This window comes from Elephantulus edwardii, unplaced genomic scaffold (genome assembly GCF_000299155.1).
Source record: "Elephantulus edwardii isolate Elephantulus edwardi_28Jun2011 unplaced genomic scaffold, EleEdw1.0 scaffold00146, whole genome shotgun sequence".
In the NCBI taxonomy this organism is placed as follows: Eukaryota; Metazoa; Chordata; class Mammalia; order Macroscelidea; family Macroscelididae; genus Elephantulus; species Elephantulus edwardii.
In genome coordinates this window covers 1517234-1536052 of record NW_006399896.1, presented here as the reverse complement: position 1 = coordinate 1536052, position 18819 = coordinate 1517234, and the positions used below count along the sequence as shown (strand labels likewise).

The following is an 18819-nucleotide window of genomic DNA, read 5'->3' as shown; positions in this document are numbered from 1 at the left end:
GAGAACTATTATTCATCTTCAGTTGGTGTTATATTCATTAAAAAACCAAACCCCAATAGAAATTAAGTGACACCAGTACGTTACCTGGGTCGGTAAGCTTCAGAGCCATCTTTAATGGTTGGCAGTGTGACTTTAATAGGGTGACCAGAGGCAGACATGGACTTCTGGTGGCGAGGCCGTGCTGAGGGCAGAGCAGAAGCCACAGTGGCGCCTGTAGAAGACATGCTGCTCACAGACATCTCCGTGAGGCTTTCAATGCGCAACAGTGGAGAAGATCACAGGAATGTAAAAAGGAAGAAAAAGTATGGGTGACTGAAATATAAGAACGTGATATAAAAACACACTTTTCATGACTGAAACGTGAAAGAAATACAGTTACTAATCACTATTGAAACAATGTTCTCGTTCCAGTGATTTAAGTCTGTTAAAAGTGGAAATCACTATCTTCTGTGTTGAATTTATCACTAACATCCACAAAAAAGACTCATGAAACATTGCTCTGTATGTGTGAATCGTAGAAGGTATGAAATAATTTTTGTGGCTAGATGTTAGTTCCAGATAAAATTATTAAGAATGGAGACACTTTTTTCACTTCCCTTCAAATAAATTTGGTATGATATAAGAATTCATAATTATTCTATTGGTATAGTTTCTTGAAAACAGGATCAAAGCATTGTTAACTTATTTCATTCACTGGTCAACTTACTGATTGACAACTGAAGGTAAGAATTTAGTTAATAGAAATTAAGTCTCAAACTCTAATTCTAAGATAAGGTTTCTTATACCAAGGAAGAGACCATACTTACTTTCTTTGCCTTATGATAAAAGTTACATTAAATGCCTATCACCTTTTGTCCTTTTGTACTATACTCATGCGTGGTATTTCCAACATATAAAAACAACTTTTATAAATGACAAAAATAAATGTGTATTATCATTATTTAAAAGAAAACACCTGGAGAATAGCATGGTTCTGAATGACCAGCTGGTATGGCCACACTTCTTAAGAAGAATAAAAGGGAAACGTCATTATCTAGATGCTCTAATCACGTGATGAGAGGAGGAGAAGGTAGCAGCAGGCACATGCGAGAAGAAGACTCAAACATGTAGAGTCTCAGGACTGCACGATGTGCTATGCTATGGGAAAATATTTACTATCAATTTTTATTCAGAATCTCTTAAGAGATTCACCTCTTATTTTCTCTAAGTATTTTAACACCTCTTCCATCCTGGCAAAGAAGGGATGGTAATCCCTTAAAATATTTGGTAAAAATATCTGGCTGCAATCTTACTATTTCTGTACCTTTTTCTCTTGATTACTCAGCTGCATGACATGTAGCCAGGGCACTAATGTAGAATAGTAACAACATTCTTACCGCTACATGGCGCTAGAGTGCTTTACCTGCTGTCTTTTCCATTCTGCATCACTGTGTATCGATCTGTGGTCCTTTCGCAGACATAAGTGTTCCTTCTTGCCATGCTACCTCCAGAATATACATTGTTCTTTAAGACAGGAGTAAGGAAAAAAAAAAGGAGGTGTTAAATTCTAGCTACATATGTAGAATTTCAAAGAAAAAAATCTGCAGGAAAATTTAATTTATCAGAATTTTGTATTTACCAAGAGCTCTCTCCCAAGTCTATCCTGTCTCATTAAGATTTTAAAGTAAAAGGTAAAGCATAATAAACAAAATAAAAGTTTCATTACTATTTTAGGTTACTATTCTACAGAAGTAGCTACTTATCACTTGGATACAAGTAGAAAGCTGATGTTTAACTGATAATCACTCCTCTGTTAGCTTGTGGTCAGGTGGGCAGAGAAGTCACATAGACAACTTTATGTGACTAAGGAGAAGGGTCAATCTCATTTGCAATGCCATCACAAACAGGAAAATCCATGCATGGAAGATGGTAGACCCATCTTGAAACCAATGGGAACTTTAAAAAGCAAACATCTCCAGGGTCAGAGGTACACCCAAGGACCAGCATGCTCAGTGCCTCTGTTTATCTTGTGGTCTCAGGTTTTTAATTGGGAAGCAAACTAAGTCTGAGGAGTTCTAGGGGGAAAAAAAGAAGACTAAATCAAAAGAAAAGATAGGTGGGTAGGTTCTCTCTTTACTATGGACACAACCATGGATCTAGAAACTATTTATTGGGCCATCCAAAATTTTTACTAGTTACTTTTACAAAGTATATAGTAATGACTTTCAAAAAGGAGTAACATACCCTCTTTGTAATTCTCACTTCACCAGAAAAAAAGTCCCTACTTTACGCCAATTAAGGTTTCAAAAGTCTTTAAATTACATAATTACCTAAAATTTGTTTAATTCTGACAACTAAATTAAACCTGGGGGTGGGGGTAAAGAAAGTTTCATATATAACTAGAATGTCTAATATTACTTATAGTCATCTAAAAGCTGTTAGCAAAGGTAAAAAAAAAAATCAAGCTATTGATAGAGCTATAATCCTCTCAAAACCTATTCAACCTCTATGCTGAGCAAACCAAGTTGTTATGTGCCGCCGGGTTGCCTGAGCCTCATAGCAACACTACGTACAATAGCCCTAAACCCTGCTCTAGCCTGTGCCAATCTTATTGTCTCTGACACACCTCCCCCTATTACCCCAGTCACTATATGAGTCCATCTCACCAAGAGTCTTCCTCTCCTGCACTGTCGCTCCACCCTCCCAAGCATGAGATCCCTCTCCAAGGATTGATCCCTCCTCGCAACATGTCCAAAGTGTGTCAGATGAAGCTTCAGAATCCTTGCCTCCAAGGAGCAGCCTGGTTTCACTCTCTAGGATGAACCTGTTTGTTCTCCTCACGGTCCATGGTATATTCAATATTCTTCACCAGTACCAGAACTCAGAAGCATCAACACTCCTTCTATTATCCCTAATCACTGTCCACCTTTCTGATGCATACCAAGTAATTGCAAAGGCTATGGCCTTGAGCAGGCACACCTTAGTCTCCAGACTGACATCGTCGTTATTCAGTACTTTAGAGAGGTCCCTGACAGCAGGCTTTCCCAATTCAACTCATCTTTTAATTTCCTGGCTGCTGGTACCAAGAGTGTTGATTATGGAGCCAAGCAAACTAAAGCTGTTAACAATCTCAATCTCTTCATCATCTATCATGATGCTGTCAAATCAGCCTGGTGGTGAGAATCTTTGTTTTCTTGATGTTGAGCTTCAATATATATTGAAGTCTGTAGTCCTTGACCTTCTGAAGCAAGTGTTTCAGGTCCTCCTCAGTTCCAGCAAGCGAGGTTGTGTCATTTTCATAATGCAGATTGTTGATGAGTCTTCCTCCAATCCTGATGCCACATTTCACTGACTTATATAAAGAAAAAGGTAAAAGGTGGCGTCAGTTGTTATTAAGTGCTGTAGAGTTGCAGGCAACTCATAGTGACCCCTAACGAAAGTCCTGGACAATTCGTGTATAACTTTCCATCCTTTCTCTAGGTTCATAGGGTTTCCAGAGGCAAGTAGTGGAGGAAAACATAGTAGCAACCTGCATTATGCAGATGATACAACCTTGCCTACTGAAGTGAAGAGGCTCAAAGCAAATACTGCAGAAAATCAGACTACAGCCTTTAATACTGATTACTTAATACCATTAAGAAAGTAAAAATCCTCACTACTGGATCAATAGGTAACATTGTAATAGATGTAGAAAAGACTGAAGTTTTTAACTATTTTATTTGATTCTATAATCAAAATCCATGGCCACAGCAGCTGAGAAAGAAAAGATGTGCGGCTGTGTGGCATTGGGAAAATATGGCATCAAGGACCTTTCCAAAGTGCTAAAGAGCAAGGATATCAGTTTAAAGACTAAGCTAGCCCAAGGCACGGCATTTGCTTCCTATGAATCTTAAAGTTGGACAGTAAATATGAATGACAGGGGAAATCAATGCCATTGAATTGTGATGCCAAAGAGTACTGAATATACTGTGGAACAAAAAAAATCTAGCTTGGAGGAAGTGCAGATGTACTGCTCTTGAGGCAAGGATAATAAAACTTCATCTCATAAACTCTAGGTATGTTAACAGGAGAAGACCATTCTTAGAAAAAGACATTATGCTTGGGAAGGTAGAGCGGTAAGCAAGAGAGGAAGATGCTCAACAAGATGACTGGCATAGTGCTTGTAATGATGGGTGGGAGCATGCCAGAAGACATGGCATAGGATAGGAAAAGGCTCGGTTCTGTTGTTCAGAGTTCTTATGAGTCATAGCAGACCTGGCAACTCTTAACACCACCAAAAACAATAAAGAATAGAAAAAAATTGTGTGGGAACCACATGTCTAACAAGGATCTAATTGCTAAAATATATTAAAATCTTCAATCCTGTAACAAAGACAAGAAATCCAATTTAAAAATGACCAAACATGCGTAGATCCTTCAGTAGAAGACATTCAAATAGCAAACAAATATCTGACAGTCAAATGGTCAACAAAAATAGGAAAAGATGCTTGATATTATTAGTTATTAAAGATACAAATAAAAATACAATTTGATATCATCTCACTACTGCAAAAAGGGCAATACTGAAAAATTAAAACCAAACAAAACCACAAAACCCCAAATACTCACAAACAAACAAATGCTGCCATAGATGGGGGGACATTAGAATTTCTATGTGTTACTGGGAATGTAAAAGTTGTTGCTATGTGCCGTTGAGTCACCTGTGACCCATAGCGGCTCTATGTATAGCAGCTCTGAACCCTGCCCTGTCCTGAGCCAGTCTCACTAACTCCGACACATCAACCCTCATTGCCCCGGTTACTGTATCAATCTAGTTTATCTGGGGTCTTACTGTATGTGCTGTCTGTCCCTCCACCCTTCCAAGCATGATGTCCTTCTCCAAGGACTGGTCTCTCCTGGCCATGTGCCCAAATTATTTGCGATGGAGATTCAAAATCCTAGCCTCCAAGGAAAAACTTGGTTTCTTCATCCTCTCCAAGACAGACCGATTTGTTTTCTTGGCAGTCCATGGTATGTTCAAGACTCTTCTCCAGCACCACAATTCCATGGCATTGATTATTCTTCTGTCATCTTTAGTTACTGTCCAGCTTTCTCACTCATAGCAACTAACTGTGAAGACCATGGCTTGGATTAGGTGCACCTTAGTCTCTACACTGACACTGTTGCTTTACAGCCCTCTGGAGAGGTCCCTGGCAGCAGATTTCCCAATACAATTCGTCTTTTAATTTCCTGGCTGCAGGTGTTAAGAGTATTGACTGTGAAGCTGAGCAAGCTGTGATTGTTAACAACCTCAATCTCTTCTCCATCTATCATGATGTAGCCAATTGGCCCAGTGGTAAGAATCTTTGTCTTCTTGATGTTGAGTTTCAATCCATACTGAATCCATACTGAAGTAAAAAATGGTACTTCTATGAAAGAGAATATGGAACTTCCTCAAAAAGCTAGAAAAGCAGTAATTCCAATCCAGCATTATTTCATGCTAGCAAAATGTGGAAATAATCTAAGTACAATTAACATAGGTGTCTATCTGTGTCTCTTTCATTACATCTTTCGGGTATATCCCTAGGGATAGGCCTGATGGGTCATAAGAGTGAGGTAAATTGAGTTTCTGTGTCTTTTGAATTCACGATCTTCACACCCTGACCTCACTCCCTCCCTAATGACAGTGGCCCTAGATGGCAGCAACAATCAGTCTAAACAACTTAAATTGTATCTAACTTAGATACAATTATATCTAACTTAGATACAATTAATGAAAAGATAAATTACAGAAACAATGTCTCACATATTCCATTTAGCTAGGCTCATCTAGAAAATGATCACTTATATATGATCTTTCCAGTTTAAGTAAGCCAGCTTTTAGGCTGCTAAACAAGTAAGGGTCTTTGTATTTGGAATTTGGAGACTGGGTAGAAGTATATCTTACCAACCTTTGAACTCTAGTCTGGCAACTTCCTTGAAGTCCACAAAGAACAGAACATAGAGTATTTTCCAAGCAATAACAAGAACTCATTGCTGATGAGTCATAACTGACTCTTAGTTGACCCTCCATGATGTTTTCAGGAGGCTGTAAATTACATGGGAGGAGATTGCTCATCTTGCTCCCAGAATAGGCTATAGGAAAAGGGATATCACTGCTGATGCCAGGTAGATCTTGGCTGAAAGCAGAGAACAACAGAAAGATGTTTATCTGTGTTTTCTTGACTATGCAAAGGCATTTGACTATGTGGATCATAACAAATTACAGATGGCATTAAGAAAAATAGGAATCCCAAAATAATTATTTGTGCTTATGCAAAACCTATACCTAGACTAAGAAGCTATTGTCAGAACAGAAAAAGGGAACACTGCATGGTTAATAATCATGAAAGGAGTGTTTGAGGATTGTATCTTTTCTCCATACCTATTCAGTCTGTATGCAGAACAAATAATTCAAGAAACTAAACTTTATGTTATGAAGATGGCACAACCTTGCTTGCTGAAAGTGAAGAAGCCTTGAAATACCTACTGCAGAAGATCAAAAGCTGTATCTCAACATCAAGAAAAAAAAATCCTCACCACTAGACCTATAGGGAAAATCATGCTAGATGGAGAAAAGACTGAAGCTGCCCATGACTTCATTCTATTGGGTTCAACAACTATGGTAACAGTAATCAGGAATTTAAAAGACATGTTGCATTGAGAAAATTTCCTGTCAAAGACCTCTCCAAAGTGCTAATGAGTAATGATGTCAGTTTTGTTTTTTGGGTTTTTTTTTATTATGTCAATTTTAAGACTAAGGTGTACCTGATGCAAGCAATTATCTTTTCAATGACTTGCCCTGCATCTGCAAGTTAGACAATGAATTAGAATGAATGAATAAGAATCAGTGTCTTTGAATTTGGTGGTCAAGAAGAATCCTTAATATCCTATGGACTGCGAAAAGAACAAGCAGGTTGTCTCAGAGGAAGTGCAATTAAGGTTCTCCTTAGAGGCAAGGATGGTAAACATGTCTCACATAGTTTGGACATGTTGCCAGAGGGGCCAGTCCCTCAAAATGGACATCATGCTGGAAACACCTGGGAATGAGAGGAAGATCTCTCAGAGATGGACTGACACAGTTGTAACAACAGGCTGGAGTAGACCAGATTTTGTGAGGATAATGTAGGACAGGCAAGGATCAGGTTTGCTGTTCACAGGGTTTCTGAGTTTCTGTTGAATCGATGGCACCAAACAATAACTACATACAACTATATGTAATTACCGGATAGAAACTTATAAAAGCAAGATACTAAATTTTTCTTTTTTGTACCTAGGTAGTTTAGTGGTAAGAAACTGCTGTACTAACACAAAAGTACACGGTTTGTATCTTCCAGCTGCTTCGTAGGACAAAGATGGGCAATCTCCTTCTGTGTGGTTTACTGCCTCTGAAAACCCACTGAAGGGAGTTGGTTCTGATTCGACAAGACCCAACAACGACAACTACCATCCCACAAAAAGTCCTACATTCTGATACAAATTTAAAGCTCCTATCATTTGTAATCTGTGCTGGTTGTAAGTAGTGAACAAAAAAGCCGGTGATTCAGATAACTATCTGACAAATATCACCAATCATTAATCTACTTACCTAAGTATTCTTCCATTCTTATCTACCAATAAGGCCAATTTGCTATCATGTAATTTAGATGTCAACAGCAATGAGTGAGAACTGAGAAATTACCTATGCCTGTTATAGGTAGTACTTTTTTCAGCAGAAAGTAAGGAGCCAAGTTATGGTGAACAGATTGCCATTCTTCCGACACTTAAACTGATTAGCTATTTTCAATTACACTTCACTTTACTTAAAGATATCATAATCTTTGATAAAAATATATTATACAAACTGTCAATATTTTGTAATTGTTACTGCATTTGAAATGATATATATATACACATTCCTTCTACTTGAGAAATCACTGCAAAGGAAAAGTATTGTTGTTGTATATTTTGGCTTTAAAGTAGTGTTCACACGTGTTTCTGTAATGAGCCAGTGAGGAAGCATTTGAGCTTTGCAGGTCATATGGTAAAATGTCAACAGTTGTCAAAGAAACACCAATTAAAGACCAAAAGGCTACCTCCCCCCTCCCCCCAGGTTAGTTTAACTTTTTTAAATAAAATTTTTATTTTATACTGATTTATTTACAAAGTTAATTTACATTGTTATTCCACGCCTGATGAGCTTGTAGAGAAATAGTAACTCTCTAAATAAACCCATTTGGAAAGTTACCTTGGTAACATTTAGTGAAGATGTAAATGTGCACATTTCAGAGGTGTATAAAGAGCCAAGGATATCTAACACATCAGTTTTGTGCTTCAGGTCAGGGGAGTGTATACATGAAATGCACAGCTGCCAACAAGACTGTGGTGTGGTGGATCTCAACACTCTGATCTAGAAGGACTGTATAATTTTTAAAGTAAAATTAACATAATTATTATCTATTTAGGAATTTGAGGCAACTTATGTACGTTCCTAAGCAGATACTGATTAAAACGGAGTGCCAATTTAAATAAAACTCCATGTATATGTTTTTATTTACAGCTGTGGTGTTGGGGAAGAGTCAAAGACTCACAAAAGAACAGTTATATCTTGGAGAAAGTGCAGCCAGAGTGCTCCTTGGAGGCAAAGATGGCAAAACTTTATCTCACATGTTTGGGGCATGTTGTTAGGTGAAGCTGTTCCTTGGAAAGGGACATTATGCTTGGAAAGGTGGAGAGTCAGCCAGAGTATGATTCTCAACTAGATGGACTGACAGAGTAATTGCTGCATGATGAGGATGATTCACATTAGGCTAGGGTTCCAAACTGTTGTTTGTAGGGTCACTATGAGTCATACTCAACTTTATGGGACATAACAACAATTTCATTCTTATTGCTACTGAGTCAGAATGAGTATTAGCTATATATTGCACTTGTGGAAAAAAGCCCATCTTGTTACTGCTGGTGGATTTGAACCATAAGAGATCTTGGGTTAGCACCATGTCCCTAAGGACTGTTGTTGGTAGGTGTCATCAAGTCAAGTACGGTTCACAGTGACCTAATAAACAATAGTTCCCAACCCTGTCTTATTCTGCATCATCCCCATCTCCTCTGACATACTTGAGCTCATTGCTGCAGTTAGGGATCCCCTGATAAATAAAAGATGGCCATTTTACAAGATTTTACAGAAAATTTTGCTATTACAAGCTATTTACTCACACTTGGAATAGTTGAAGATTTTTTTCTTTCTGGCCCTACCAGAGGGCTTGTAGTCATCTCGCTTTTCGATCCAACTGTTGTGCTGCCAAGTTTACGTGCCACGTCTTTGTCCCATTCCTCTTTCTGTTCACTTTCCACACTGTTAGCCTGTGACCTTTTCGTATATGATACAGCAGGAGGAATGGATGGACCCGCTAAAATTTAAAAAAAGAAAGAAAAAAGGCACAATGAGGTTAAAAACCAATGATATATTTTTTTCACATAAAAAACCCAATCCAAATCTCTGTATTGAAAATATCTGTATTTGCATTTTTAATACTCTGCACTGAGTAAAAAAAAAACCCCATTAAAATTCTATCAGTTTCTGTAAAAAGCATTTACATTTATCACTAACATAAATCTGTGATAGTTTTGATGAGGCACATGTACAAGAACAGGGACATGAGAATTGAGAATGCTTATTCAAAAATTCACATTTGGGTAAATTAGCCTGTTATTCACACGTCTGAACTTTGTCCCCACCATGATCACTAAAACGCCGTTGCTTCTGATTGGCTGATATGCTTCGCTGGACCTTCAGGTGAGCAGGGGACTGAAGAGTGCTGTTGTTTAAGTCACTACTGGGTCTTGACCTTTGACACAGGTTCCCACTGGACAAGGATTCACCTCCTTCAAACTATAAGACAGACCATCAGGATATTAAAAACACACAAACAATGCTTACATAGACAATATACACTCTTTCCAGTCTATGAAAAGTGATACAAGTATAGTTTTAATACTAGCCTTGGGTAACAGACCTCAAGTTAGCAAGCAGGAAGGGAGAGACTTGGATGTGTAACATGCTTCTACATTATCTTGTACAGATGGTACTTACTATTGGCAAAATAACCAAATAAAAGCTACTCTTTACGGAATGATTATTACATACTAGGTACCAGTGTACATTCTTCACATGTATCACTTTGCAAAAGCCTTTCCTATCTTGGTAAATACACTTTACATAACCAGTGGTCTATACTAGAAATCTGTGGGTATCACTTATCTTTTTAACATGTCACCAGGCACTGTTCTTCCTACCTATCACTTGGGCCACAGGTTCCTCTAATTCCTGGCTGGTTGTAGGTGCCTTCTTCTCAATTGCTTTCACTGCACCCTGTGCAACCTCCTAGTCACAGTAGGCATTAAACTATCTCATATTGCTGGGGTCCACCTCTTTTTTAGACTGAGAGCTCCTTGAGCAAGAGCTTTTTTTCTCTCCTATCTTTTCACAGTACTTAGTATAGTTTGTAGCGTACAGCAAAACCAAGCCATTTGTTGTTCAGTAGACTGACACTCATGACAAATCCATATGTGTTAAGTGTAAAATGTGTTCCACAGAATACAACAACTTGGTATTTGGAAGTTTTTCCTATGATGTCTCAAACCTTCTTGTTTAGTAGTCAAGTACCTTAACCATTTGTATTACCTAAAGAGGCAAATGTCAGCTCAACGGACTACTTTACTAATCACTTTTAACTGTCATTGAGTTGGGAACAATCTATCTGCTTTTCAGCAAGTTTCTTGGTGCTATATACTGTATAGGAGGAGATTTCCAATCTTTCTCCTATGGAATGGCTGGTGAACTCAAATCAACAGAGAAGTGTAGCCTTTGGGTTAGCAGTGAAGCAGCTCTACCGACTATGCAACCAGAGCTCCCTCAGATCACTAACAGTTACGACTTAATTAAACAATATCAGCCTAGCCTTTATAGTATCCACCACAGAAGTGTAATTGTTAGTAAGCTGAAAAGGGCTTTGTGCTTTCTTTATTTTTTTGTCTGTAACCTCTTCTTAAATCCAAATTTATACCCATTATATTTGCTTCCCCAAAGGATCACCTGCTTTCCTGGGTCAACCACTGTGTGAGTCCCAAATCCTTATAACGGATCCTCATTACATAACTCTGTGGAGTCCCTGAGTCATGTAAATGGTTAATACTTGACTATTAATCAAAAAGCTGGTTGTTTTCAGTCAACAAATGGGGTCTTCAGATAAACGTCCTGGAGATGATATTTGGCTCATAAATCAGCCATTGAGAGTCTTGCCACTGAATTGAACAAGTCAGAGTGAGAGACACATTCTGGCACCACTGAAGAGAAAGCAGGACAATGTAGGATGTTCTTCCTGCTCCAGCTACACCTAGGGCAGCAACACCCACAAGCAAACTAGAGACCTTAAATGAAATGGAACCTTGGGGGGAGAGAGCCAATATTGGCAGGACTGAGACCTTTGTTGGACAACTGGGGGTGGGAAGCTAATACTGACAGGACTGAGAACTTGGGGACACCAAGCTGCGAGACCCAAGACTGAGATTTCAGGAAAAAGCACATTTTGGGAGCTGTCTTGACTGTGTTCTGTAATTAATCTAAATTATAATAGTTTTTACTTAAAATAAAAAATCAGCCATTGAAAACCTTATGGGGCACACAGTTCTACTCTGGTACACAGGAGTCATCATAAGTCAGAGCTGACTACACATCCTTAAATAGATCTTCCTTGCCTTGAAAACTCCAAATTAGAAGCTTCAATGCCACCCAACACTCTAAAAGGAAAAATAGAAAACTTTTTCTGGTTTATCACTTATATAAATTATTTTAGACATATTTTGTTGATATGCTGTTGTGTCTCTTAAGTCATTTTTTTTTTTCCTTTTTTCTGCATAACCACAAGGTAGCTGTATTGGATGTGCAGGCAAGCCCAGAAAATAAATGAACCCCTGGAGCCAAGCAAAACAATGGGTCTTTCATAATAAAATACATATGATTATAAGAAATTGAAACATCTTGTGATCTATTATCTCTTGGTACCAAAATTTAAGTTTTTTTTGCTTACCATACTACAAAAACAGTATATTTGCTAATATTATATCTTATTAACATTACTGAGCTGTCACTTAGTGCAATAAGAAATTTGTATTAATTTAAAAAGAAGAAAAACTTACTTCTGGTGGTTTTCTACCTAGAAGGATATAAGTGGCCATAACTTCATCATATTTTTGATTTATTAAGGCATCGTTTATCTCATCTCGAGCAAACCCCATGGTGACCATAATGTCTAGAAAGAAAACAACATGTACATCTTTCAATAAATGGATTTTGGTAAATGAGACTAAAAAAAACAAAAAACCCAAACCAAAACTGGTCCTGCCAACTATTATGAAAACTAAGTCTGAATATATCACTGCATAATCCATAAAGGTTTATGGATTATTAAGATACAAACTCTACATATTGTGCCATTTTGTTAGGTGCCACTGAGTCCACTATGATTTTAGAGACTCTGTGAGTTACAGATTGAGACTCTGCCCTATTCTGCACCATCATCACAATCTATGCCATGCTCATGTCCACTGTTCACGGTCATCAGTTACAGTGTTAATCCATCTCACTCAAGATCGTCCTCTTTTTTTCTGACCCTCTACATGAATGGCCCCTGCTGACAACAAGCTCAAGGTATATGAGACTTTACAAAGGTCATATTTGCTTCTAAGGAGCACCCTGGTAGTATTTCCTCCAAGACAGATTTGTTCCTTCTTCTGGTATTTCATGGCATATTTGAGGGCTTTTGCCATCTGTTCATAATCAAGAGACTGCTCAGTACAATCTCGTCATCATCTGGACAAGTGGAGGTGAATTCATCCTGAGTATATGCATTTCGCAAGAACTGGACGCACTCCCTTAAACTATTCTGGGATGGCGACCTGAACAATGTGGATGGAGTTCTGGCAACAGGTTATAGTTAGCCAGGGTGATCTCATAACCACCCTGAAATTTCGTGAGAGCTGCTTTCATTCTCAGCATTGTCTCATCCACTTCTTCTGGAAGGGGGGAATACCAAGTAATTGTCCAAAACCTTTATAGCTTTGAGAGCCATGTTCTCTAGATTATCACTGAGCGCTGGGTTTGAATTCTCGAAAGGCAGAAAACTTTGCGGATGCATCCAGCCCAGCTGTGCTGGATGCAGGATTCAGAGCTGCCAGCTTGGGGTACCTGGGAGGACAAAGCACAGCCTCCAGGAATTCAATCTTATTGGTATCTGTGTGAACTTTGTACCCATAAAAAAGGAACGATGTCGAATATGTATGAGGATCCAAAGGGGGAGGATGGAGAGCAGAGGGGTTAGGATGGGCAGGTAGAAGTGGTTAATTATAAGGTCACACAATTTGATGGGTGGAGGGAAGGGTGGGTAAAGGAAATGGGAAAGATATGGTGTGAAAAACAATGTATACAAACTTTGAATCAATAGAAAAGAAAAATTTAATTTATATTAAAAAAAAAAAAAAAAGGAACAGGAGCTGCCCTCCTGGGCACAGCTTCGGACCAGTTTCTGTCTACCTCTTGGTGTCAACAGTGGTGATGTTGAAGGTGACTTCTTTGAGTCACATCACCATGAACAATCTCTGGAAGAAGGGGCAGTTCCCAATCTTGCCCCCACTACTGCCAGCTTTCACAAACAGTTCAACTTGTGATTGTTCTTCAGCCATGGTGGAAATGGGGATCTTTTATGATTTAAAAGCATGTGTCAGGAACCTCTTTAAATTACTGAAGATTAATGACATCGGTTTGAGGACTAACGTGTGCCAGATCCAGGCCATGGTCTTTACAATCAATTGTTATGCACCGGAGAACTGGATAATGACAAAACATGGCAGGAAAAGAACTGATGCCTTTGAATTGTGGTGTTGGAAAAGAGTGCTGAGTAGACAATGGAATGCCAAAGAACAAATCGATATGTCTTAGAGAAGGTGCAGCCAGAGTACTCCTAGCAGGCAAAGATGATGAACGAAGCCTTGTCTCATGTAAGTTGGGCATAGGAGAGGTTATTCCTTGGAAAGGTATATCATGCTTGAAAAGGTGGAGGGATTGTGATGGAGAGGAAGACCCTCAAGCAGGTGGACTGACCCAGTGATTGCAGCAATAGGCTTCAGTGTGTCAGAGGTTGTGAGGATCTGGATACAATAGGGTTTAGATATATTATTCCACAGGGTCACTTGCTATGAGGTGTACTTAACTTGAGGGCAACTAACACAACCACTATCAACAACAGTGTTCATTTGCTTTGTTGTGACAACTGCTCCATGATTTATGTATACATAGGCATTAGAATGAGCACAAGTAAATGTTCAAGGACTCCAATTTTTCTCAGTGTGAATCATATTTCATTACACAGTCAAATGCCTTTGCATAGTCAATAAAAAAACAAGTAACATCTTTCTGGTATTCTGTTTGCAGTAAAGACCCATCTGGCAACTGCAATGAATTTATGGCACTTCTTGGTCAATATATTGTTCCCACATTCTCCCCCCCTTAAATAATTCTAAGCAAGATTTTACGTGTTATATTTATTATATTGTTTACTATTGTGGTGCTGGAGAAGAATCTTGGAACATACCATGTATTGCCAAGAAAACAAGAAGGTCTGTCTTGGAGAGATTGAAACTAAGTTTCTCCTTGGAGGCTAGAATTTTGAAGCTCTGTCACACACACTTTGGACACATGTCCAGGAGAGACCAGACTTTGGAGAAGGACAGCATACTTGGAAGGGTGAAGGGAGAAGAAGGGTGCAGGAGAGGAAGACACTAATCTGCTCCTTCCTTCTCACTGGGCTCTTAAGGGAGAAATGAGCACAACTGTAAACTGTCAATGCTTCAGGAAGGGACAAACATGAAGAGAAGAGGTCTGGAAGCAGAATTGGCTGGGCAGAGAGGGCAGATACTGTTAAAATGGTGGAAATAGAAAGAGAAGGCCAAACTGTGTCCCACTTTGAACTCTGTTCCTCTAAATTAAAATACATGGTATTCTTCTGGAGCTCATATTAGCCATATCCTCCTGTGAAGGATCACCGTAAAGAATGCACTTAGTCTATCTAGAGTATCATATCTTTCTGTATCATGGCCACTAAATGGAATTCAAGTTATATATATATGTATGAGAACAAATTAAGGAGCAAGCAATGTGTGCTATTTAATATATATTCAGGAAAAGATAACACCAATATTTTTCATATCAAAACTGTTTTCAATTTATAGTTTTAAACACTTTTTAAGGCAAAAGTACCACTCATATTTAAAGACTTACCTATTCTTTTTGTGTCATTGAAATCTGCCTCAGGTTCCGTATACGGCTTTAGTTCTTCTTCTTCATGACCAACATTCATCCATCGATCTTTCATTATTTGCTAGGAAATAAACTCACATTATGTTTGGCTGGTCAGAACATTCAACCACTTACTTTAACTCTAGTTCAGGAAATGTAAAACGCTTGTTTTAGTCAACAAGAAATCACGTGATATTTTCAAACTGAAATGATGACTTTCAGTTTGATTAAGTCAGTAAGTGATGCTGTGCACACGTATCTTATGACAACTCCTATTGTTATTCAATAAATACACACACACAGCCTGCTTCTCATTCTTCTTTAAGAGGACTATTTTCAGATTTGAAAACTTACTAATTTTAACCTTTCCACACACACACAGCCTGCTTCTCATTCTTCTTTAAGAGGACTATTTTCAGATTTGAAAACTTACTAATTTTAACCTTTCCTTCTTTCATATCTTCAAAGATTAATTAAGAGATTACCCTTTCCCCCCTGGTTTTTTACAAAACACATAACTATGTGTTTTTTTTAAAAAAGATGCTCACTTTAATAAAAGCAAACACTGATGGCCTAGTGGTAGGAAGCTGTGCAGCCATGCCAAAGGAACACAGTCTGAATCCACCATCTTCTCTGTGAGACAAATATAGGCAATCTCTCCCTGTGTGATTAAACTGCTTCTGAAAACCTGCTAGAGAGTCAATTATGGGTCGTTTCCAACTCAACAGTACTCAAAACCAACAACTTAATAATAAACAAGGAGAACATAAAGGCTGGAAATCAGTGGTAGCCTGTCAGTAAAGTAGTTCAGAAATTATTATACTATCATAAGAGCTGTCAAAATTTATGCTGGGAATAGGAGAGAAGCACCAGACCTTGACACCAGAAAGTACCAGAAAGACACTGGAGTAGGAGGCATTTTCCAGGATGAAGAAATAAAATGAGAATGGGAAATAGCTTAAGGTAGAGCTTTGGGAGTCTAGTTTTTAAGAGTTATAAGAAAAAGTCACCCAAAAGAAAATAGAGAAAAGTTTAGATTATGTGACATGGAAGAGAAGCCAAGGGTTTTCTAAAAAGAATGAAGTCGGTGCTGGTAAAATATTGCCAAATAGTTAAATGACAACCAAAGACATAATCTATTTGGTTTATCAATATATAGGAAGGCAGCTGCAGTGGGGTGGTAGGGATGCGAGACAGAAGACAGAGCAGGCAATGAAATGAGAACACAAGTAACTAGTGATCGCACGTTCAAACAACTGTCAAGATGTTTGGCTGAAAAGAAAGGAGTGGGAAGGTGGTATTGGAAGGGGACTGTGGTGCTGTGTAGTGCTGAGGGAAAGGAGTCAATAGAGATGAGAAATGAATGGTATAAAAAGTAAAAATGCACTTAATAATTGAGGTAGTGAGGAGGAGGGTAAAAAAGCACAGTAATGAATGTTAACAACAAAAGAAGAAGGACTTGTGTCTATGCCAAAGGGATGCAGGATGAGATGCACACAGTGATTTTACGGATGCTATAATGGGAAGTGAAAAAGACTTCCATAATTCTGGTTTCTACTTCCTAAGTGGAGTTTTTAAAAGGGAGATCAGCTCTGGTGGCATAGACTGTAGAAGTTACACTGCTTTTCCAAAAGTGGTGCCTCTCTGGAAGTTCAAATTCATCAGCAGCAAAAAAAAAAAACAACAAAAAACAACAACAACAAAAAAAAAATTCATCAGCAGCTCTGTGGAATAAAGATGGGCAATCCTCTCTCAAGCAGTTTAAAGCCTTGGAAACCCACTGGAGGGTCTGCTATGAGTCATTTCTGACTTGACACCAGTAAGAGAGAGGTAAGAGGAGCAAAAGGCGATGATCTGCACACAATGCTCCTCATTTTCTTCTTCCACTTAAATTCTATCTTATAAAAAAGCCCCTACTCTCATAGCTCTTTCATAGCAGCCTGGTATTTACTTATAGTATTTGTTACTAAGTAATCATTTTGTGTTTGCTTGTTAATTATATATAGTTATGTCAAGAAGACAAACATTCTCGCCACTGGACCAATTAGCAGCGTCAGGATGGATGACGAAGAGATTGAGAGTGTTCACAGCTTCAGTTTGCTCGGCTCCACAGTCAACACTCTTGGTACCAGCAGTCAGGAAATCAAAAAGCGTTTCGCGATGGGAAGGTCTGCTGTTAGGGACCTCTCTAAGGTACTCAGGAGCAACAGTGTCTCTCTGGAGACTAAGGTGTGCCTGATACAGGTCATGGTATTTGCAATTGCTTGTTATGCATCAGAGAGTTGGACAATGACTAGGGAGGACAGAAGGAGAGTGGATGCTTTTGAGAGGATTAAACCAAGCTGCTCCTTGGAGGCAAGGATTCTGGGGCTTCATCTGACATACTTTGGACATGTTGCCAGGAGGGACGGGTCCTTGGAGAGGGACATCATGCTTGGGAAGGTGGAGGGACAGCGCAGGAGGGGAAGACCCTCTATGAGATGGATTGATTCGGTGACTGGGGTAATCGGGATGGGTGTGTCAGAGGCGGTGCAGTTGGCGCAGGATAGAGCAGGGTTTAGGGCTGTTGTGCATAGGGTCGCTATGAGTCGGAAACGACTCGACGGCACATAAGAACAACAACAACAACAACAACAACAACAACATTAATATATCACAAACAGTAATGAAGAAAAAGTCACATCTAATTTGTTGGATTTACCCAAAATACAGGTGCTCGATACTTAAACCTCTAGCTGGAATCACTCATTTGTCCTTTATGTTGCAAGAATATCTGTTTCAATCCCAGTGTTGCTACTATCACATTCAACATTACAGCTAGTTGTGTCTAGGCTGATCTCCTTCACTCTATTTAAAATCCTTGGGCACAAGTACTATGCCCTCAGCACAAGCACTTATTATTTTTGAACAGAGCAATGTTCTAAAAAAAGGCTGCTACAGAAGGCCTGAGTGAGAGAGATCACAGAGAAGAGATTAGTAGCAAGAAAGTACCTTAGGAAATTGTTAAAGAGTATCTAGGAGTTAGACAACAGAGGGTGGATTAAACTAAAAGAAAAAAAAATCTATAGGGTATACTCTATAGAACTTGATGACAAAACTCACTTTGGGAATGAGAGAATAGATGGATCCCAAGAGGCTTCTGAGGATTGCAATGCAGAAGACTGGGAGATATGGATTCTAAGGGTTAAGCAAGAAATGTAAGAGTGATTTGATAATTGGTAAGACAAAGTGAAATAACACAATTTTCTCATATTTCTCAATTAAACTGTTTATTTTTATTATCATTTCCTAAGGTCAAACAGAGGCTGGGATGTGACTGGCTGGAGTTGGGCGTCTCACACGAAAGCTGCCAGACCCCGCAGACCTCCCCATCTTCCCAGGTAATCGGAGACACCAGGAGCAAGTGACATCCGTTCCGGCCCTTGGGCCAAGAAAAACCCATCTACATAGCAATTCTACAGGATGCATCACCTTTGACCGATAAATATTGC

At 38.8% G+C, this 18819-nt stretch overlaps 1 protein-coding gene and 1 pseudogene across 3 annotated transcripts in view; both read right to left on the bottom strand.

The window, feature by feature from the left end:
* The window catches only part of MARK1 (MAP/microtubule affinity-regulating kinase 1), a 229919-nt gene that overhangs the window by 16877 nt on the left and 194223 nt on the right, over positions 1-18819 (bottom strand). For all 3 annotated transcript variants that reach the window (XM_006894539.1, XM_006894540.1, XM_006894541.1), the window contains 6 exons: positions 15311-15410; positions 12175-12287; positions 9715-9868; positions 9193-9386; positions 1403-1503; positions 85-249 (listed from right to left, as the gene is read on the bottom strand). In XM_006894539.1, coding sequence (XP_006894601.1) covers positions 85-249; positions 1403-1503; positions 9193-9386; positions 9715-9868; positions 12175-12287; positions 15311-15410 — 827 coding nt within the window. The remainder of the gene's footprint in view (positions 1-84; positions 250-1402; positions 1504-9192; positions 9387-9714; positions 9869-12174; positions 12288-15310; positions 15411-18819) is intronic.
* Positions 12651-13716, bottom strand: LOC102866516 (annotated as a pseudogene).